Raw genomic sequence first — 23,051 nt, forward strand, 5'->3', positions numbered from 1 at the left:
ATTTTTACGTGACTAACATAAGGCTACTGTGGAAGTGCCCATTTCGGTTACAACGACATTCGTTTATAACGACACTATTTTTAGGTCCCTTTGATGACGTTATAACCAAGTTCTACTGTATTTTTTCTTACTGTAAGTCCACTGCTAAAGGAATCACCCATGGTTGATTTGGCTTAATTTCATTTCATATATGTCACATGTTTATTGTTAAACTTTGAAGTAACGTTTCCCGGAGGTCTAGGATACTTTACACAACAGAAGAGATTCCATATAAAAAGTATGGGAAAGTCATCTTGTGAGATGTATCCTCTTCTGAAGGGTAGAATATGCACCATTGATTTGAAATACTTGCTCAAAAATAATATTTTCGGTTTTAAGGGCCTTTATCACAAGAAACAAAGCAATAATGCCAAAGAATATCATCAATAAAAAGTACTGTATCACACTGGAAAACATCATCATTTTCACTCACTCGTGGAGCTGAACCCTTCTTGAGAAGCCGCCAATTGTGCAGCTACTCAAGAATTTCCCAGCATTTTATGGAATCTGAAGGTTCATTACTGTGTTCACAAGAGCCCTCCACTGGTCCTTGTCCTGAGCCAGATCAATCCAATTCATATCATCCCATCCTATCTCGGAAAACATCACAATTAAAGAAAATTATAATAAGAAAATATATATTATAAAGAACACAGAATGAATATAATAACTCATTATCTGACGGTCCGAACTCAAAAAAATGTTGAAAGCTCCCGGATGGAATAAATTCATTTCTTTGACACGAGTTTCGGAGGATTAATGCCTGCTAGCACGTTACTCAATTCATATTCAGGAATATCTGGCTTTTTTTCTGGCAACAACGATTTCAGACTTTTCACCATGGCGGAAATATACTTATTTCTTTCGTTAAATCTTGATATTTTTCCTGGATAAATATTTTCCTCAAAAAGAAAAACCACAAAATGACCACAAGATTTGATTACGGGATTAAAAAGGCTTTCTACTGGTGTGTTGTGGTGCAAAGTCCCCCCCCTTTTTAAGCAAGCCTACTCCGACGAAAGAAATTTATATTACATAACACAGTTGGAAATAAACACAAATCTGCTGAAATAATTTTTTAGAAGTTTATTGGCAAACTGAGCACAAACTTACATTGGAGAAGTGCTTGAGACTAGGAGATAATAATCAAACTAAGCGCGGCGCGTTGAAGCCATAATATAACCATAACGAAGTTTCAAAGACCGAAATCACACAAGTCACTTCCATTATTGCCAACCAAAGCACAAAAATTTACCTCAATTTTTCACAACCATCAAATTCCTTTATTTTCTCTTACAACTTTCATCCAGTTTGAAGGAGCACAAGGAGAAAATTCACCCAAATTTACTGTACATATTAATATAATGATAAAATTGTCCCTGCGCTTAAGTAATTAAGCGTCAGGCAATGAAGACATGTGGGGAAGTGGATCTAAAGCTCCGTCATTCTTGACCTCGGCACTAGATGGTCGGCTTCACGCCCCGGTTGTTTTACCTCCGAAAAAACTGCCCCGGTATCCACTAGATATGAGGCTGGGTGGGCCTCAGATTTGGTCCAGACGAGGTAATGTAGAGAAATTTTTTGTCCGGGACGGGAATCGAACCCTCCCCGTCCATCCTCTGGACAGTTGCTGTACCGACTGAGCTATCTCGGCTCCCACATTTTCTAGACAATCGGCTCACAGATGGCGGTGAGGCTATCAGCTTTACGGGCCGGAACATTTTATCCCCCAAGAAGATTCCTGGTGCTCATTTCTGTGAGAGGCTGAGCCGACCTCAGGGCCATAGTGCGGCTGTTAAAGGAATAGGTCAATTGAAAAATCCAATGACCTCATCGGGAATGAAACCCAAGACCTTCCGGCATGTAGCACAGTGCCTCAACCAAGTAGACTACCGCGTGGACCGCGTGTGTATGTATATATTCCATGTTTTTTATCGTGTACCTGAATGTATGTACGTATGTATGCATGACATCTCAGTGGCACCTGTGCTCGGTGACCTAAAGGCGAGAAAAGTATGGAAACCGACAAACTCATCAGAGATGACGGCAGAGCAAAGGATGGAATTAGCATGCAGATCTGGGGCAGTCTGTACTCACGTTAGGCGCTCCTTGAGGAACTCGACCCAGGCCTCCTGCACCAGAAGGCTGTCGCGGTCCTGGTCGAACAGTTGAAACAGTCTTTGCAGCAGTTCCTGCAACACACAGACAGCCGTCCACAGTCAGCGTTCAGTGCAACTTCCCAAAGCATGGATATGCGACTAGCCTGAAAATGCTAACATTTGAACGCTGAACGTGAGCGTAAAAACAGACAAGAACAATGAAGACGGAAGAAATACGTTTCCTCAGAGCGGACGCAAGATATAGCAAATGTGGATCTATACATCCACTCCCCCATACGTCTTCATTGCGTAGTGACTAGTTAGTTAAGCACACAGGGATACTTTACCTTTTATGTATTGCGCAGTACGATTTTATCGCATATTAAATGGCTGTCAAATGGAAACCTGTCTACAATGGGAACGTGATCAGGTCCCCTAGCATTTTATAATAAAAGGTGTTTTCTACTTTTTCCGACTTAAGTTGCCGAGGCTGCTGTAGAAGAGTTTCGCGTTTCTCAGCTGATGCTTTTTACGGAGATCCGTGATTTCCTGAAGTACCGAAAGTGGCATGCAGCTGCTACATCCACCTGCAAGAACTCCTACTGTAGCTATGCCTCATTAGTGTCAAAAAGCAAATTAGATTTAGAAGAATGTCCCCACACCTGAGGCATCCGTCCGTAGGCGCCCCGCTGTTTGAAGACGTGGGAGCCAAATTGTAACTTTGATGCGGTTTATTGGGTGGGTCATAAATCTGCCAACCGAAGCAGATTTGGACCTTGCGAATCGTGCAGCACAAATAAAGCGTGGCGCGTGGGTGCTTCCAGCGGTATCGATTTCATCCATAACTCTGTCAATAACTCATTCGATTATATCGAACTATCGATAACATCGATTCTGACAGCAAAATGACGTATATGGAATGCAAGCATGGTGGTGAAGACAGTGAAGTACTGGTGTATTTCAAGCTGTTTCAGCTGCAGTGACTATTACAGACTAGAGATGTACCAAACGAAATTGAGGATATAAATTCGCACTCGTATGGAGGAAATTTATTTTTGAATCCATTATTTACTGTTCTGTATCCCTTACTGACTTCGATGTTGATTTATTACAGATAAAAATGTACTTCTGCAAAAGCCAACAGCACTAAAACATTACAGTGTAGGAAATGAGAGATCATTTTCACTTTATAAACTAAAGAGTCAGGGTACTTAAGCCTGTATAGCGAACTGGCTATGGGCTAGATGGCCGAGGAATTTGGGTTCGATTCTCGACAGAGACTAGATAATTTTCTCGTTTCTACAGCTTCTAAATCCGCTCTGCTTAACTAATTAAGCGTTGGGGCAACTCTCACTGACTCACTCATGGAGCTGAGCCCTTCTTGAGAAGCTGCCAATTGTGCATCTACTCAAGAACTTCCCAGTATTTTATGGAACCCGAAGGTTCTTTACCGTGTTCACAAGAGTCCTCCACTGGTCCCTATCCTGAGCAAGATCTATACAATCCATACCATCCCATCCTATCTCTCTAAGATCCATTTTAATATTATCCACCACCTACGTCGTGGTCTTCTTCCTTCTAGCTTTCCCACCAATATCCTATATGCATTCCTTCTCTGCCCCATTCGTGCTACATGCCCTGATCGTCTCATCCAACTTGACTTGATCATGTAGGGGCAACTCTACATAATGAAATCTAATCGCTGCTATGTGAGCTGCTTGCAGTGTTGCTTCTGTCAGCAAATAGTCCCCTTGGTGTTAACTGCTGTAATTTTTACGAAGGACGCTTATCTGGAAGATCTGCTTGGAACATGTGACATGTACGTACATATTCAATGCTGAATGTCACGGCTGGACTGTGATATCACTAAGTTCATCCCACGTACACCATTAAAATACGTATTTTCAACTCAGCTTTCAATCTTTTAAGGGTATATACACACCCTCTGGGCTATAATTTGGAAGATGAGACTTTATCCCGAGAAGTTTAATGAAGCTAAAAGTTGGCCGCAAGACCAGCAGGATTCTTTGTCTACCGGTAAACAGCAAAATGAAATTCACACGCCAGCCAGCGCTTCGTGCTGACCTCCAGTACGTGGCTATGTTGTTCAGACCCGAAACACTTAGTCGGATAGACTATGAAGTTAATATTAAAATGGGTCTTAAAATACAGGGTGTGATTATGTCGATTGGAATGATCAGGCTCAGTATAGGCACCAGTGGCGGACACTCATCAATAAAAAGGCAAAGGATGATTGTGGAGAAATTGGTGGAATGAAGATTGGAAGGGGAAACCGAAGTACTCGGAAAAAACCTGCCCCAGCTCCACTTTTTCCACCACAAATCCCACTTGACCAGACCCGGGATCGAACCCTGGCCGCCGCGGTGGGAAGCCAGTGACTAACCGCTTGAACGCGCCCCAACCGAGGGGGTTAGAATTCAATTCACAGCCAGGTCTCTTCATAATTTGTCTGAATCCTCATTAAGGCAAACAGTGTCTAGGGCTCTTTCGCCTGAAATAAAAGAGGAAAATACACATTATATGCAATTCGAACCCGCGATTCTAATGCCTGAGCGCAATTTAAACACATTCATCGATTTATCATTTCATTTTTACAAAGATACAAAATTAGTTGAAAATCGTCTTAGCGGGAGACGGTAATTATTTTAGGGTGTGAAATACATTTGCTAAACGATAAAGTTGCTGATAGCGCCGGGTTTCATCCCTGACATGACAGCTGAATGCCAGGATAACTGGTTCTGTTTCTACATGAGGGCAGTGACGTTACCAAGTACTGCCTATGTCATCACTTTTCTAGTCAAAAAAATTTAATCTTAGGCGTGAAAGGTTAAACTGATGATCTGTTGCTATTGGAAAAAAAAACACACCTAACAAATCAAACGAAACAAACCAGTCCGACTTCAGCGGTCAGGGACCCTAACGCAGTAATTCATTTCCTGTAGCAAACAGAAATCAATCAATCCGTAGAAATAATGGCTTGTTAAGAAAGGAGGAGAACAGGTTTGGATCTCAGGACAACAGACAGTACTGTTGCTTTGCTGCTGTAAATTTCGCGTCAACATCAAACACGCAACATTTATGTTGTGTATTTTTCTTCTGGCAGTTTTGTTTCTTACACGTGGAAATTTCTTGCTCGAGTTTATTCAATTATGAACTGTTCCTGTGAGATCTGACGCTGACTGTCACTCGTGAAATTACATCTCCTGAACACCTCTACAGAGGAATACGTGTTTCCTCTTCTCCAGACGCGTTTAGTCGATTTGGAGTTTTGAGAAAGTGACAAGTTTTGAACATTCAGGAGAAAAAGAATATTAATCAGCAGGAAATATATGTGAATCTAATTTATAAAACTTGTTTGCGCAAAGATAACGAAGTGAACGCATGAGGTGGGAGGTTATGTTGTCTTTCCTCGTGTTAGCATCCTTTATCTTCGAAGGTACTGGAAGGAGTTCGATTAAGTTTGAAATTTGAGTACATGAGTGAATTATCTTTAGTGCCTACCTGTCTGTTATAATCTCATCTTTTACACGAAGCTGATATAGAACTTTGCGTGATATTCTTAAAAAGGTTCCAATGCACAATAATGGTGCATCATATGAAACATAGCATTATTCAATAGGCTTGTGTTACACGGTTCATTTATACACTATTCGATAGGATAAATACTTTAAGGAATACGAGGAAAATAATTTATAATCTTTGCTTACTCATGGATCTGAGCCCTTCTTGAGGAGCCGCCAATTCTGCAGCTACTCAAGAATATCCACCATTTTATGGGACCCGAAGGTTCATTACCGCGTTCAAAAGAGTCCTACACTGATCCCTATCTTCAGCCAGATCAATCCAATCCATACCATCTCATCCTATCTCTCTAAGATCCATTTTAATATTGTCCACCCACCCACGCCTTGGTCTTCCCAGTGGTCTCTCTCCTTCGGGTTTTACTCCAATATCCTATATGCATTCCTCTTCTCCCCCATTCGTGCTACATGCCCTGAATTTATAACCCTGTGCAATGTAATATGTTGATTTGTTTCTCACAGTAAATGAATATGAAATTTACGAAGGTGTAAATAAACTGAAAATAACGCATTTTGAAAATATGTGTACTCCACACCAAATGACGTTCACCTTTACACCCATGCCACAAAAATTCTTATCCGAAACAGTTCATGCATCACGGTGATTGTCTGTAGGCTGGAAGACTGGAGGAATCAGGTATTTTTATGGGGATTACTGTCTTGTGCAGTTTGATAAATAGCTACTGACGTTTCGGGGGATCAGCTGCTTCTGTCAGGGTATAAAAGTGGAAATGATAGCAGTAGGTCCCTTCGAAACGCTGGTACCTATCTATCAAAACGCACGGCGTCACATCACAAAAGACATTAATAGTTATAGCCATTGCCGTGAGAACTTGAGAAATCTCAAAGAGATTTTTCTTTTCTCCACCGAATCCACACCGGTTATGTGGCATATCCAGACATATTCAGCGGGCATCAAGGGCTCTTTTCTCAGAGGCAAAGAGGCCGGAGAGTAAAGCTGACCATTCACTTCCGATTAGAGCCAAAACTATGGCTTTGTCTTCATAACTTCTTTCCATTTCAGAACGAAACAGTTTTTGCTGGTCTGAGGTTATTTTTCACTCTGTATTTCCGAGACCTCATTAGATTCCGCTGTAAAGACAGGATTCCGTTTAGACTGGCTTCCCTATATGGGTCACAAGGCCTATATCTGATTTAAAGACATAACATGGGAGTTGAGACACGGTTGTAAACTAATCTGATATGAACCAATCGTGATTACAGGGTTTTTGGACCTTGTCCAGCGGCCGGTACTCCACACAGCACGAGGTCCAGTGATTGAGGTTAGCTGTTTCTTGTGAACACAACGCCCTCACCTGAAGACGGAAATAGATCCATTTTCCGAGAAACTGTGTTCTTTAGAATACCGGACCTAAGTCTAAAAGGGGCACACGGTAGTTTAGTTGGTTGAGGCACTATGCTACAAGCATGAAGGTCGCGGGTTCAAGTCCCGATGAGATCATTGGATTTTTCTCAATTGACCTAATCCTTCCGGCCGCAGTATGGCCCTGATGTAGACTCAGCCTCTAACAGAAATGAGTACCAGGAATTAATTAAATAATTTTCCTGGGGGAATACAGGGATAGCTTTACTTTTACTGACGAAGTCCCAAACCCCATTAATCCCGGGTGATGTACACCATCGTCAGAACCATTCAGATTCTAAGGATATGAACGAGTTATAAAAAGAAAAAGTTGGCGACACAGTTAAGACAGGCTTCAGTTATAGGAACAGCTCCCTGAAACCGTGCAGTGCGCTGGCCACAGGCACGGCGCGGCGCGGTGTGACATGCCGTGACTACTCCAGGGGCAACGTAGTCTTATTGAGATCCGTTGTGCGGACATTAGCTTAGCTCTGCATTATCACGTTTCCATAAGCAGCGGAGCGAATCGTGTCAACGTTTTCAGCATGGAGCCAGTGACGGATCCAGCATTCAATCGCTGTGTAGTCGTAAGTCACGCACCGACAATGTAGCAGATTGTGAGATTGTTTGACCACCCAATATTTAGGAAAATATGATTCTGTAAAGGTCTGTGACAGAGGTTGATTCATTATATGGATATTTTCTTGGACAATGGTCCAGTGACCCAAACTGGCTAGGACCCTCTTGTTCCTGTCGCCTGATGACGCAAATGTGTTCAGTTTCCAAAACGCTGTGAATATTAAATGCATCCCAGATAGTGAGCAATGCCCAGGTAATATCTGTATACTACAAGAGAATATACTGCATGCGCAATGCAATTAATTGGGAAAGAAGGAGACATTACATGTTTCGAGCTGGTGCTTGAAGGAACTGACAGAACGCAAAAAAGTTTCCATCAGGATTCCAGAACCCGAAGACTCGGAACAGATTTCGAACAAAAGTCAGAAGCTCTGCCGCTTTAGTCGGCTGCTGTAAGGATGTTTCATGTTCTCTACTCAGTAAAATCGTTGTGCTGTTTCAGGTTTTAGCCAACACAATCCGGTGGGTCTTCCAACAATAGTCACTTCTTCGTCAACTGCCGTTGTTTTCTTTAAACAATACTTCCTTAGAGACGTCTTCTGAAACCTCAGTTACATCAGCATCATCATCATCAGTAATCTGTCAGACGACAGGTCCACAGTCTCTTCCAAAACAATTCCTCCACTTAATGCGATCTAGAGCTTTCTCCTTCAAATGACAGTATCCTCTTCTGTCCCCAAGGTCATCAAGCATCTTCTTACGTCTTCTTCCTCGTCTTCTTATCACTTCTATCCGCCCCTCTATATTTCCTTCAATAACTTCGTTTAGAAGGCAGTTTCTGCGTAAAACATGACTGATCCAATTAGCCTTCCGTTTTCTTATTTCGTGTAGGATATTCCTGTGCTCACTGACTCTAATTAACACTTCTTCATACGATGTTATGATTGGATTGCGAGTACGAGATGCGGAAACTCTAATTGCACATAGCACATCGTGCCAAACGAAAATTTCGATAATTACAGAAAATATGTAGGGGCATATGAATTACAAATTGTGAAACGAATGAGGTTAAAGTATTTATATCGCGGTCTTCGGGGTGGTGAGTCTCTGTAGTCTGATACGTGGGTTCCGAGGTTTCGGAGGAACTGCGAACCGCATAGAAGTTACTCTTACTCTGGAAATTGAGGTTAGCACCCGGCCAGCACACTATAGGACGTCATAACCCTAAAAACTACAGTGTGATTATTTACTGCCCTGATGGTCTATAAATGTAATTATATTGTGATATGAAGCCTGAAACCTGGAATAGCGGAGCAAGAGTAGACGTTCATCGCTAGCAACGAATCGGCAAACAGGTTGTTGCGGAAACGAACACGCAAGCAACAATAGAAGAACTGCCGTTGCTTTGCGACGGTGAGGTAAACACACCTATATAGCAACAGAGGAATAGTCAGGAAACGACGTTTTCTGTTGGATCCGACCGAGGCTATATAACGAGGATCCTAGGCCAATTGGAGAATTAGAACTAAGGGTGTATTTTGAGACGGCAGTCGAAGATGACTGAGAAGAAATGGCGAGAAAGGAATTAGGCTGTGCAAAGAAGACTTCATGTGTGCTACAGTTACAGCTAAACTTGTGTAATTTCTGTGTTGAAATCAGTTGCCAGAATACGACTAGAGAAGACTAAGGACAGTAGTGTGTGTAACGGCGAACTGTGAAGTGTGCAGAACAGCGATAGCGCTGTAATTACGTGTAATTCTCGGTGGTGTGTATAGGGCATTAATAAATCCAATCATCGAATGCAAACCACGTCTATACTCACCTTAACACGTGACTGTTATATGGCATACATAGTTTTATAAGTTTTCGTTAGTTTATTGCAAAGGCAAGAACTCATATTGGCTTACAGCAAAAAGCCAGCAACAGACACAGGAAGGATCTCCAAACGATAAGCCAAACGTCCTCGTGTTGAGACGGACCGATCCGCCACTGTTCAGTCGGCACACCAATATTACGTATCATCAGCCGTTCAGGACGTGACACATACGACAATGATCGGTGGCGATCACTCAGCACTGTCATCCAGATAACCAGCAGGGGGCAAAATGGGCGAGGCCGTCACCTACCCACTGTGCCAAAATAAAAGTCTTTTCTTTATATCAACATATTTCAATTATACTTCCATCTCTTGATATTGTGACATGTCCGCATTGTCCGTTGGGTGGTAACATTTCGACAAACACGTTACCGCGGCAACAAATACGAACGCAAGGGAGGACATTGTTATAGGAGGTTTTCTTCAATACGGTCCGTGCCATTTTTACAATGGAAGCAGCAAAAGGAACCCGCATTCACTCCATTTCGAAACGCCGGTCGAAAGCCGCTACCAAGCAACGGTTACGTGAAGACATGGCGGGCTGAGAAGACAGCGTGTTTTTGCGAAGTGTAAAATGTGTAGAACAGCGAGGGAGCCGTAACCTAGCAAGGAATAATTTGTTCTGGCTTCCACGTCACAATATCTTTGATTCTTATTTCGTGGCGTTTATCAATTCAAACGAAATGTTGTGATCTGTTGGCTGGATTTCATGCTTTATTTTCAGTTAGGCTAACGGTTTATGTATTACGGTGATTTTAACATGGCTGGGAGCACAGGCGGTTATAGAACTACACACATTTCCTGACAAGGGCCGGAAAGTTGAAAATTAACATGCGTCCTAATTAAAATCTTAGTTTCTGTCGTGATCATCAATCATTTGAAGATCCATATCACCTTTACAACAATCCTCGCACTAAACATTTCTCCCCTCCTCGTCCTTCTNTCCCCCCCCCCCCCGGCCATTAAACCAATAAACACTGATACATAGCAGTCGGAAGGTTTCTGGTTCGATTTTCGAGACGAAGTTTGGCTATACTGATTGAGATTCCTAACAATTTTCTTCAGATCCTTGATCAAACGTGATGAACTAGAACCTCACAAAAAGCCACGATCACTTCATTCTAATTCACATTTACAATGATCCAGAAATCTGTCGCTATGTGATCATTCGTTTAGAAAGCACAGTTAAATAAAGTGAGAAAAGCATTATATAGTTAACCCAATCCTTATCCTCATAGCAACAAAAACAGTTTGTTTCTCATTCTTACCCCGCTTTAAGTAAAGCCATAGCTCAAGCGGTTAGTCGCTGGCTTCCCACCGCGGCGGCCCGGGTTCGATCCCGGGTCTGGTCAAGTGGGATTTGTGGTGGACAAAGTGGCGTTGGGGCAGGTTTTCTCCGAGTACTTCGGTTTCCCCTGCCAATCTTCATTCCACCAATTGCTCCACAATCACCCTCACCTATCATCTGGGTCTGATACAATAGTCCAGAAGTGGCCGCAGTACAAGGGACTTAGCCCTACCCCACTAGCAATAAAAAAATACGCTTCTTTACTGATACTGATCCCTTATCATTAGTAATATCCATCTCTGTTATCGTCCTCCAGTGCTCCCAGTCGTGTAGATATCAGATAACGTTACATTTTACCGATATTTCTTTGTTAAGTATAAAGAAATGTAGAAAGCAGTCTTCTGGGATTTGGCACCGTGTATATGTGGTGTTAACAGACGTTTCGGAGGAACGTATCGCCTCCATCTTCAGGGTAGANTGTATTTCCTTGGGTCGACTTAGCCTTTAACAGAAATGAGTATCAGGAATATTCTTGGGAGTAAAGGGCGGCCGGGGCGTAAAGCTGACAATCTTACCGCCAAATCTGAACCGCTTGTCTAGAAAATGTGGGAACCTCAACATCTCACAACCCTATGGGCCTCCACGGCCTGTTACAGGGATACCTTCACTTACTTTATACTTTTTATTTCGATATCTCAGTCCGTGGTTATTAACCAATTTCACGGAGTATAATCCTCATTCAGAAACTGATACTTCATCAATTTGTCAAACCCTCTTTCCCTATTATTTTAAGATCCGTGTTAGGTTTGGAGTTTTCACGGCGAATGGATATATTAAAACCCTTCTCAGGCGATCAGCCGTCTTAGATGTTGATTTAAAATACAGCGTTTCAGAGATCTCCATCTTTGGCACCTGAAACACTGGTTTTTTGACTGAACATTGACATGGTTGATAGCTCGTGAAGATTGCAATACACTTAAAGGACCAATTTTAATATATCATCCATCTAAACCTAAGTCTTCCTAGTAATATCTATCCATCCTGTTTTCCAACTTAATTGAGGTTCCTACTATGTGTTAATGCTTGGATGAATAATATTCAGTTTCGAAAGCGACACAATAAATACGAATTATGGCCGGAATTCTATACTTATATTCTCAGGGCAAGGATGACAACAATATATACAGCACGACTGGTGTGCCTATGTTAACAACTGTTGTGTAGTATTAAAACTAGGTAGAAACGTGTATGAAAATCTTACTACTAATTTTAAACTCTATGCAGTATGTACCACAGACGGTGGGGAGCTGCGATAGCATATCCGGTATAACCACTACTACGGGCTGGACAACAGAGGGGTCGGAGTTCAAGTCCCGGTAACGTCAAGAATTTTTTCATATCCACGTGGTCGAGACCGGTTCTGGGGCCCACCCAGTCTCCTATCCAACGGGTAAAGGGGGCTCTTTTTTGAGGAGGGGGTAAACCGGCGTGTGGGGGGAATGAAATTGACCGCTCATCTCCAAATAGTGCCGAGGGCAAGAAAACGTGGATCTATACAACCACACCCCCATACGTTTCCATGGCGTAGTGCTTAATTAGTTAAGTACAGGGACAACTTTACCTTTTGCACCAAACGGTGTAAGAAAAGTGTCATTGTTTCGCAGGGCAAGTGCCACAAGAAGAAAAGCTTCAGCCGGTAGCAATCACTCTACATTTGAAAGCTTCTTCGAATACATTACAGTGACCGCACTCACTCTGGCGGCGGTTCAACAGCACAAATTATATCATTATTACAAGATTTCAATCGCCGAATAAATTCTCAGAAGATTACAATTATTTACACACCAAATTACATACAAATCGTGGGACCTATTAACGATATGACAAAAATACATGTTCAAGACTTATGCCTAAGGCTCTCACACCGACCTTAAATATTATATATTAAATGGAACATAAAAGGATTTATGAACACGTTGTATGTACTAATGGATCGAGGCTACTTGAACAGAGAGAGAGACAGTGGTGCCCGTGATTAGCATCACAGCATGTAAGCCAAGGGTTCATTTAACTAGGTGAGTACCACCACCAACCTCATGTTACACCCATACGTGTAGAATTAGCCAATCACCACTCTAAGACCACATTAAATTGACCAATAGTAAAACACCTACATATTTCTGCATATGACGCATACGTCCTGCATATTAATGCTGTGGCATTTTGTTCACCAATAGAAAGTTACACTGAATGTTGCAACATCAGTAACATTAGTAACCTATTTGCTAAAGCCAAGTAATTAATCTTGGGTTCTCTTTTCTTTCGACGTTGCGATAACATAAATATTCAGATCCTGGTTCGAAGAATTAAGAATTAACGCGTGTGAGGTAGAACATATTGTTATACCGCATCCGTTCAACTGTATGCTGGAACTAAAAGAGTCGGCTAGGTCCTGTTTGTTTGTAGTTTATTTAACGATGACGTCAGTAGCTCAAGAATATACGGCATATGCATATGAACTGGAATTGAAACGGTAATGGACTAATTTAGGATATTTCTTTCCCCTTGGCATTACAGCCCCAGTGGGCCTATGAACTTCTCTGTTCACTTCGGTTTTTCTAGATTTTACACATTCGGTAGAACTCCTTGGGCGGGTGATCAGCTCGTCCCAAGGCCTCTACCTGTATACAAACACAGAAAAACGCACACACACAAATTAAACACCCATGCCCTGAGTGGCATTCGAACCCATGATCCCGATTTCCAAGCGAGCGAAGACAGTACATGCCTTAGACCGCTCGGCTACCGTGACCGGCAATTTAGGATATTATCTAGGATTTTGCCTGATCAGACTGAGGTAACTTCGAAAATTCTTTTAGAATAACCAGGGTTGTGGCCGAAATTCGAAAAGGGCACTTCCCGAATACAATTTGGAAGTGTAAATTGCGAATAGGTGCCGGGTGCTAACACTTACATTGCAAAGAGTCTCCACACCTCAAACGAAAGAGAGAAATTTCTGTCCCTGCTTGAAATCAAAGTCCTATCACGTTGCCTCTAGCCATTCGTCCCTTGTAACGTTGTTTCTCTGCAAGCCACACCTCACGTCAACATTCCCATAAACTTGCAGAACACATGTGATTTCCCTAGTTCGGTTACTTTGGATATCCCTGAACTGTACCGTAGGAGGTGTTCCGTTTGTCTTGTGGGCGGAAGCAATGTGATTGCTTTTATATAGTGATGCTGTGTAATTATCACCATTGTGAGCGGTGATCAGCTCTTCGTGACGGCTAGAGTGCTGGGGCGGGCATCACTGCAACACGCATACATCCGGGCCAGCTGCGAGGTTACACGTCAACTGACTGGCGCTCTGATCTCTAATAGTTAACGGAAGAACCGAACTACCTGAAGATTCGAATGAGTGACTGCCTAAATTACTGACTTGACCAATCTGCTGACTGGCTGACTACAAAATTGCATAATTATGACATCACTGAGCCTACCTTCAAAGAACCTTAGTATCTATTTACGTGAGTCACCAACCAGATAATTCGGCAGTGCTGTGTTCAGATGATAATTCGCTGGTCTGTAATCGCGAAACGTCGGATTCGATCCCAACGTAGCCCACGAGAGGTATGCGGTAGACAAGGTCGAACTGGAGCAGGGTTTCAACCCAAAACCTCGTTTCCCCCTATCAATTATAATTATGATAACTGTCACCGTTCTACTGTTCCATTCTCATCTATCAGCACCAATTGGTACCGCAGGAGCCAGGACAGTCCGGCCGGTATAGCGACCGGGCTAAGGGGCAAGACGGCCGAATGCCGGCAGGGCCAAGAGACTTCTCTCTTCCCCATAGCGTCTCGATCAGTTATGGTCCCCAGTGGGTACCAGAAGCTCTTCCCTGGGGTAAATCGACTGGGTCGCGAAGCTGACCACTGTGCCCTTCACCTAGTTTCGAGATTAAGAATTGTGACGCTATGACAGCACTCCCAAGCAAGTCTTCAGGGCGTGATGCTTAATTAATTAGGCACAGTGATGTTACCTTTACCTTAAAGAGACTATCAGTATCTAAGACTACACTGAATGGTAAGAAACTATAAAAAATAGTTGTCCCTGTGCTTAGCTAATTAAGCACTATGCGATGAAGGTGTATGGGGGAGTGGATGTATAGATCCACATTTTTCTTAATCGCGGCACTAGTTGGAGGTGAGTGGTCAGTTTCACGTCTCGGTCGCTGTACTCCCAGGGAAAGAGCCCCAGGTACCTACTGGATAGGAGGGCGGGTGGACCCCAGAGTCGGTCTGGGCAACGTGAAGAAAATGTTTGACCCTACCGGGATTCGAATTCCGATCTCTCGATCGTCTATATCGAACGGTATGACAATTAATTAACGGTTAATTAGAAATGATGTGGAAGTGGCCGTTGCTTGTTTCAAAGTACTACTCCGGCAATCGCCTGATGAGATCCAGGAAAACCACGAAGAAGCACAGCGAGTATAGTTGGGTTTAAGTCTGGGATTCGAACCAGTCACTTTCTGAATTCAAGTCAAAGCGTTACAACCTGAGTATGCAGGTTAGCTGCCAGTAATGTGCATAATTATCATAAATGCTTTTTGTTTTTTTTAAAGAAAGCCACGGAATTTTATTTAAAATGCTGCAGAAAGCAAATGCTATTTGTCTGTCTTCAGAATAATACTAAATTGATCAGGCATTACAACGAATATTTGCGGATAAACGTAACCGACACTTGGCTGACGTGGTTTGACTCTTAGCAGATAACTTTCGGAGCCCATACACGTCGGTCCACTCACAAGTTTTACGATGTTCTTTCCAACATCTACCAACTGAATATTCACGAAGTCCATTACTGCCTTACCAGGGGAATAAAAGCAATAAATTCTCTTGGTGGCTGCTGTATGTGGCGAGCCAAAATGTTCCATGTAATTATTTCGGCCGGGAGAGAGAATCGCCATGGCGTTCAGAAGCTTCGCGCCAATACTGGACCTGATTACCGCCGGAACCTCTAAGTTTATGAGCTCATAAAAAACAACAGACTAATTTAATCTTCATTTCAACGCTAATAATTGGCAAAATTGGAGGAAGAAGGCGAAAGGCTGTAAGAGAGAACTGGTGTGTTTCATATGTCAGTACACTTATGGAACTTGTATCATCTATTGATATTCATTTGGTGATTTAAAAATAAGTAGAACTGTATGCGCTGCAGAGGGCATAAAAAGGTAAAGCTATCCCTGCAACAGGCCATGGAGGCCAAGAGAGTTGTGAGACATCGAGGCTCCCACATTTTCTGTAGAGAATCGGCTCACAGACGACAGTGAGGTTGTCAGTCTTACTCGCCCGCTGCCCTTAACCCCCCAAAAAGATTCCTGGTACTCATTTCTGTTAGAGACTGAGTAGACCCCAGAGCCATAGTGCGACTGGAAGGATTAGATCAATTGGAAAATCAAATGACTTTATCGGGAATCGAACCCTCGACCTTCCGATGCACATGTGGCCAATTCTTTACCCGAATTGCGAAATGAAAACTTGATTCCATGAGTGTACAGGGAGGAGTGATCTAGAGGCATCCTGATATTTTTAATACAAGTCATAAATTTGTACATATGTGAGTGTGATAGTTATTACATTGCAGAGGTGTAATTAATTACTAACATGTTATCAAGCGTAACCATGTCAGAAGAACACTTCCATCTTGGATGTGTATCTCTCTTTTTAATGATCAAGTTCGATCGTAAATCAAATTAGGCGTGCTATTAACATCTATAAAAAATCGACAAGTTTAGCGTCCCTATCAATGTGTGGTGCTAGATCCCATTCGGGAATCGACCTTGTGACTTTAGCTCATAATGAATATAAAAAGTAATTGTCAACTTGTACTTTCAAGTTTACTTAACGTTTCCTCAGCTTCTTTAGTTACGCGGCGTTACAGAGGATTATCTCTGTACAAAAGAACAGGTAAGGATAAGAAAAATGAGTTTGTGATCTAGTACAAGGAACCGCTTTAGCACTTCCCTTGGAAGAAGAAAATAACGAAAGGGATATTCAGAATAGTGGGCCGAGAATCGAAACCGGATCCTGCGCGAGAGAGTTATAATCAGTCCACTACGACATCTCACCTTCTAAATCCGAAACCCACTTTCAGATTGGAACACAGTATTGCCAACAAAAACCAGTAATGCCAACAAAAACGTTAGAGAGAACCGCGTGATGTTACTACAGAAATAAAGTAAGCAAGCAAATGTCTCCCTGTAACAGGCTGTGGGAGCCCATAGGGTTGTGAGATGTTGAGGGTCCAACATTTTCTAGATACTCGACTGTGTTGTGTAGAAAGGTGGAGTGTCAGAAAGAAGAAACAATTTGTTGCATTGTGGACGGACTCTGTACTACAATAAACAGTTTTAGATAAGTTAATGCAACAGGATACTTAATACAGGACTGCATATATTTATCACTTAAGGTTCACAGAGCCCGTATTGTGTCTACAGTTTTGTGTTTCGCACGATCCTCACAGCAAACAGCGACTTTCCTCCTAAACAGTAGTAACCATTTGGTCGTTGTACTGGAGAAGTGTGTTTTCCCCGAGGTAGGATCTGAATTCTGAAACACTACTTAAGCAAGCTTAGGATTATGAAGACTTCAGCCTGCGGACATGTATGAAGAATAGGATGAAGTGTCCGGACACACATGTGTTCAGAATTGGAGTTTAATGATTGCGGAAATCCAAACTTGGACATTTACATTCGGATACATTAACATACAATTAAAAAGAAGTGGCTCGAATTATCTGAAAGTTGCGCAGTCATGACAGACACAAACAACTGAATTATGAACCTCTGAACACGCACACTCACCTCTTACAGAACACATTATTCATGTTCTTCTGGTTAGCATTCATTGCACTATACAATGTTCACCGTAAACGCAGTGTCGACACGAGTTTATGACAGCAAGGCTTCAACATCAACTTTGGTTCGTCATAGAAGAATAACACAGGAAACGCCTTTCGTCTTCTGGATGTTAGACAAGTCTAGGTCCTTCGAGAAGGATGTTTGGTTAATAGTGTTACCTGTTTATGGTCACGAAGCAAACTTTTGATTCTGTGTATAGTATGCCTCATATTTCGGTAAAAAAAGGGCGTCGGTCAGATTAAAACAATTCTCGTAACTCTCCCATGATAAGCATCAGAAAAATAATAACAAGGGCATAGGTGGGCATCTTTTGGCATAAGTAGGGTCCGACATATGAAATAACCGCCCTTTATTAAAATAAAAAAATCTTTTAATGGTTTATATACCGTAGCAGTCAATAACTTTGACTCTACAGCGTTGAAAGATTAGATTACAGTCGATACTTAATTGAAAGTAACGCAAAAGGAAGAAGTCGTGGCCTAATATACGATAGAATCCGGAATTTGTCTCAAGGGAATGAGAAAAACCATGACGAAACCAAATCAAGTTAGTCAATGTCCCGGCCGGGATTCGAATTGCTACCGTCTGAACTTACTAGCTCGGTCTATATTTTAAACGAATGGGTTAATTATTTTTGTTCATTAAAGGAATGATATTAAAAATAATCCTCATTAATTCGCTTTAATGTGAAATCGACTCGAAATCGCGTAAGCCGTGGTACAGGCCTTCCTGTAGTAGTGTGAAGTCGACACATGATCGCTGCTTGACTCGCATGTTCAATCTGTCCGAAAATCCTATTCAAAATCCTTACAATTGTCATCAAAGCCGGAAAGATTTTAGGAGCTCAAAAGGATATATGATAGAACAAGGCAAAAGAAAGGTAAACAGATCGCGGAGACCCATAGAGTTATGAGACCATGATTTATTTAAACCGTCTTGCAGTGCATACACTCATATATCTCCTTCTCTCTCTCTGAGGACAAGGCATGCAATGAACTAGTTTGGCGTGGATTGAGTAAGCACCTGAAGATGGCATATTTGTGCCGAAACATGTAGTGCGAGTGAGAGAAGGAGATAGATGAGTGTATGCACTGCAAGACGGTTTAAATAAATCATGGACTTAGATCAGTGCAACAGGACGCTAAACATGAGTTACGAGACGTTGAGGCTCCCACATATTTCTAGATAATCGACTCACAGATGGCGGTGAGGTTGTCAGCCTTACGCACCAGCCAAGAAAGATTCTTGGTACTCATTTCTGTTAGAGACTGAGTCGACACTAGTGCCATAGCGCAGCTGGAAAGCGTGGGTTAATTTAAAAATCAAATGACCTTCTCGGGATCGAACCCTCGACCTTCTGGTTTATGGCATAGTGCCTGAACTACGCTTCCGCTGTGTCTCCCTGTTACAACTAGGCACTGGTATCAATGTACATGGTGCAGATATTTCGTGGACACGCTATATATTATGCTCGTAATTTATGTAATAATTATGCGTCACTGCAATAATGAGTAGAATGGTATATTATTGAAGAAGATAATTTCTCAAACTGCAGGTCGCGATCCCACCAGCGGGCTCGAACGGGGTACTCGACGTCGTAAATTGTTTCTATTTCGAGTGGACTGTGAAGGAGAGAGACACTGACCACTGAACGTGTGAGATTTGCGGTTCTTATGGCGACGATTAGGAATATTACTGCCCCCAGGGATGTGACGCAGTGCAGTAGATATGCACCAACGTTTCGGATGAGCCTGCGCTCTCCATCTTCAGGACAAATACTGTTCATAGTCACAGCCGTTAGAAACTCAGATGGCACACGAATTACTACTTCAGAATTTCCATATCGTGGATACAAGAGACAGGTTTACCGTGTTCAGGAAAGATTGTCATTTTACCTTGCCCCGATCCAGTTTAATTCACTTCAAATTTCAAAACATGGTTCTTTAAGATGTATACAGTGAACTTTGTTGTTGTTTGTGGTGTATTTGGTTGAGGCAGTATGCTACAAGTCGGAAGGTCGCGGGTTCCATTCCCGATGAGGTCATTGGATTTTTCAGTTGGCCTAATACGTCCAGCCGCAATACGGCCCGGGTGTCGACTCAACCTCTAACAGAAATGAGTACCAGGAATCCTCCTGGGGTTTAAAGAGTGGCCAGCGCGTATGGCTGACAACCTCACCTCCATCTGTGAGATGCTGGAATGGTTAGAAATAACAGATTGAGATGACAGAAGCAGCAGGATTTTGATTTTCTGAATGAGTGTTGAAGTGCATAATTGAAAAAAAAAAGTGGTACACTTTACAGCAAATGGGCTTAATTTTAATTAATTCAAATCGCGAGATCCTCACGAGGAGCACTCAGCAGCATTTTGAAACTTCGGAAGGGTCTCCGCGTTTTCTAGCTTGTGTTTTTTCCTCTTTCCTACCGACATAATGCAAGACACCCTAAGATATGACATTTATACCGGGATGTAGGCAATCTGCCGAGCACTGTGGCCGCGAGATCTAAGGAATGAAATGTCTTCGCGCTTTCTAAGACTGGAATCGTGAGTTCGAATCCCACTCAAGACATGAATGTCTGTATTTATTCTGTGTGTTAGGTAGCGGCATTGCGACGGGCTGATCCCCCGTCCAAGGAGCCCTACCGACTGTCTGATGTGAAACGAATCGTTTCACGGGTGCCATATGCTCCTAGTGGGAGCAACAGAAGAAGATGAAGCCAATGTATGCAGTAGTCTAGGCTCTTGAAGCAATATGTAAATATTTATGTAGGCGTCTCGTCTTTGGGTGCGATCTGCAATACTCATGCCTCGTATTTTCCGTTTAATAAGTCCGACACGAGTACACTTTAGTTTCTAAATTTGAGTGTTATTCCTTCTTTAAGGATCTGAATACCATATACTGTTATTTTGAACAGAAAAGCAAACATATTCCTTACCAAGAACGGGTACTAATAATTGTAATAATTATAAGATTTTCGAATACTGGTTCATTGCACAGTTCTGTAAGTTGAGAGTTCTTTCTCGTGTTATAATTTGCTATAACTTCAAACGAGAATAATATGTTTTATAAAAATCTGTGATGAGTCAAAGCCTCCACTGTCTGGCGAATTAAACTGATAAAGATAAAATTCAGTTCAGATGGTAGAATAAGCTTTCATGGTGTTCCATTTTGGTAGCGCAGTAACTGTAGCGCGTTTTATAATCCTGTTTCAGACAACAATAAACCATAAAGTTCTCATATCGGAGAAAAAAATACGTCCCGAGTAAAGTTTATATACCAGTAACAAAAAAAAATATCCTGCAGTCCGATGTTCTGCAGTATAACATGACAGGGAGAAATGGTGGTGTAGGAGAACCAGTACAAGCTCATGCAAATTATTTATTACTTATAAACACCGTATTTTCCAGACGTCACGACTACAGGAAATCCTCACCGTGATCAACAAGTGCCTTTTTTTGAATATTAATATTCCCTACCTGAGGTGGGCACGGAATGTAGCACGAATGGGGGCGCATAGAAATGCATGTAGGATATTGGTGGGAAAGCCAGAAGGAAAGAACCACTGGGAAGACCAAGGCGTAGGTGGGTGGACAATATTAAAATGGATCTTAGAGAGATAGGATGGAATGGATTGGATTGATCTGGCTCAGGATAGGTACCAGTGGAGAGCTCTTGTGAACACGGTAATGAAACTTCGGGTTCCATAAAATACTGGGAAGTTCTTGAGTCGCTGCACAATTGGCGGCTTCTCAAGAAGGGCTCAGCTCCATAAGTAAGTAATATTCCCTATCTACCTCAATATCCTACAGCCCGTATGGAACAGTGAACAGGATTAGGGGGATGTCAGAATGAGTGTTTAAAAATACAATTTCTTTGCCTGGGAGAGGGTTATATGCCGCCATCTTCTTTGTTACGTCTGCAGAACCATGAACCCAAACGAAAGAGAGCTCGGAAATATTTCTGTTCTCATTTCCTTTCGAGTAAGAAATTGTGAATGCCCATTTCAAAACTCAGGAGGTTTTCAAACACTTGACTTGCGGAATGATAGTAGCTTCATATTTAAAACATCAATACCTGTAAGACTTTGTAAACACTGTGCACATTCCGTTCCTAATCCCTGCAGCTAAATTATTCTGACGAAAAAGGTTCATTTGGGGTGCTGTTGTCTATTTGGCTTGAGGGTAACTAGAAGGTCCTCACAGAAAGCAGTGGCAGGAATTGAATACGTCTGCCAGAAATCATGTTTGTCCTTTCTATATTATGTTTTATTCTGCTGTCTCTCTGGTAAAGGAATTTAAAATACTACTAACTGCTGTACCAAACGTCACCGAATGATTCTTTTATACAAATAATACCAAGAGGGCAGTTAGTTTTCTAAGAGTCCTCAATATCCGGAGGACACGTTCTCCATTGCACAATTCTAGCTCGACTTGAAGTAACTGAAAATATTTTAACTATTAAGTTCACAAAACGAAATATATCATTTAGGTATCCAGACAAATAATTATTAACAAGATCACAGTTAAAAATAATATTGAAGATATTAATGATAATAATTAAAGTCGGAGACAACGCGCTCAAATTTCTGCTTTTTATTTTTAAGAAAAGTCTTTCGAGACTTCGGGGGGGGTTTCTGCGGTGAACATTCATATTGTGATCTTCTTGGTTATGACACCGTGTAGTGGTTACTAACATTTCGGAATAACGCACTGCCTCCGTGTTATACACTTAATGTTGAGGCTGGATGTACCTCAGAAATGTCAGTAACAACGCAACACACTATACGGTGTCATAAGCCAGAACTATATACACGTAATGTATATCTGGTTTCGATCCGAAATATTTCGTGTTCCTCATAAATTCTCACCCACAGACTGCAAACTACGCCATTAGACTTCTCTATACTTAACGTGACGGAGAACTTATCTATTATAAATATTATTATTATTGTTTGTTTACTTTTCTGCATTAATGCGTTTATAATCGAGTGCTAGCCTGTAATTTGTCTTTGACTTTATGTTGTGATTGTCCATAATGTAATTACTTGTATCTACACTGTGCTGTGTCTGTAATTGGCCTTGCGGCTATTGACTCGGCATATAAATAATAAAGAATTGAATTATTATTATTATTATTATTATTATTATTAGTATTATTATTATTACATTACTGTCATTAACGTACTGAATTTCGGAATCGAAACAGAATAAGCACTGAACTAATATCTATAGCTCGAATTTTGTTCGAAAGAACCGTTCGTGACCTAGCAACCAGATTTC

The 23,051-nt window shown here is 41.8% G+C and overlaps 1 protein-coding gene across 7 annotated transcripts in view; it reads right to left on the reverse strand.

The window, feature by feature from the left end:
* Positions 1-23,051, reverse strand: part of LOC111870791 (NADPH oxidase 5) — a 404,301-nt gene that overhangs the window by 96,513 nt on the left and 284,737 nt on the right. For all 7 annotated transcript variants that reach the window (XM_023863331.2, XM_023863330.2, XM_023863327.2 and 4 more), the window contains one exon: positions 2,137-2,231. In XM_023863331.2, the coding sequence (XP_023719099.1) occupies positions 2,137-2,231 (95 nt within the window). The remainder of the gene's footprint in view (positions 1-2,136; positions 2,232-23,051) is intronic.

The sequence above is a fragment of the Cryptotermes secundus genome, unplaced genomic scaffold (assembly GCF_002891405.2).
Source record: "Cryptotermes secundus unplaced genomic scaffold, Csec_1.0 scaffold499, whole genome shotgun sequence".
Taxonomy (NCBI): domain Eukaryota; kingdom Metazoa; phylum Arthropoda; class Insecta; order Blattodea; family Kalotermitidae; genus Cryptotermes; species Cryptotermes secundus.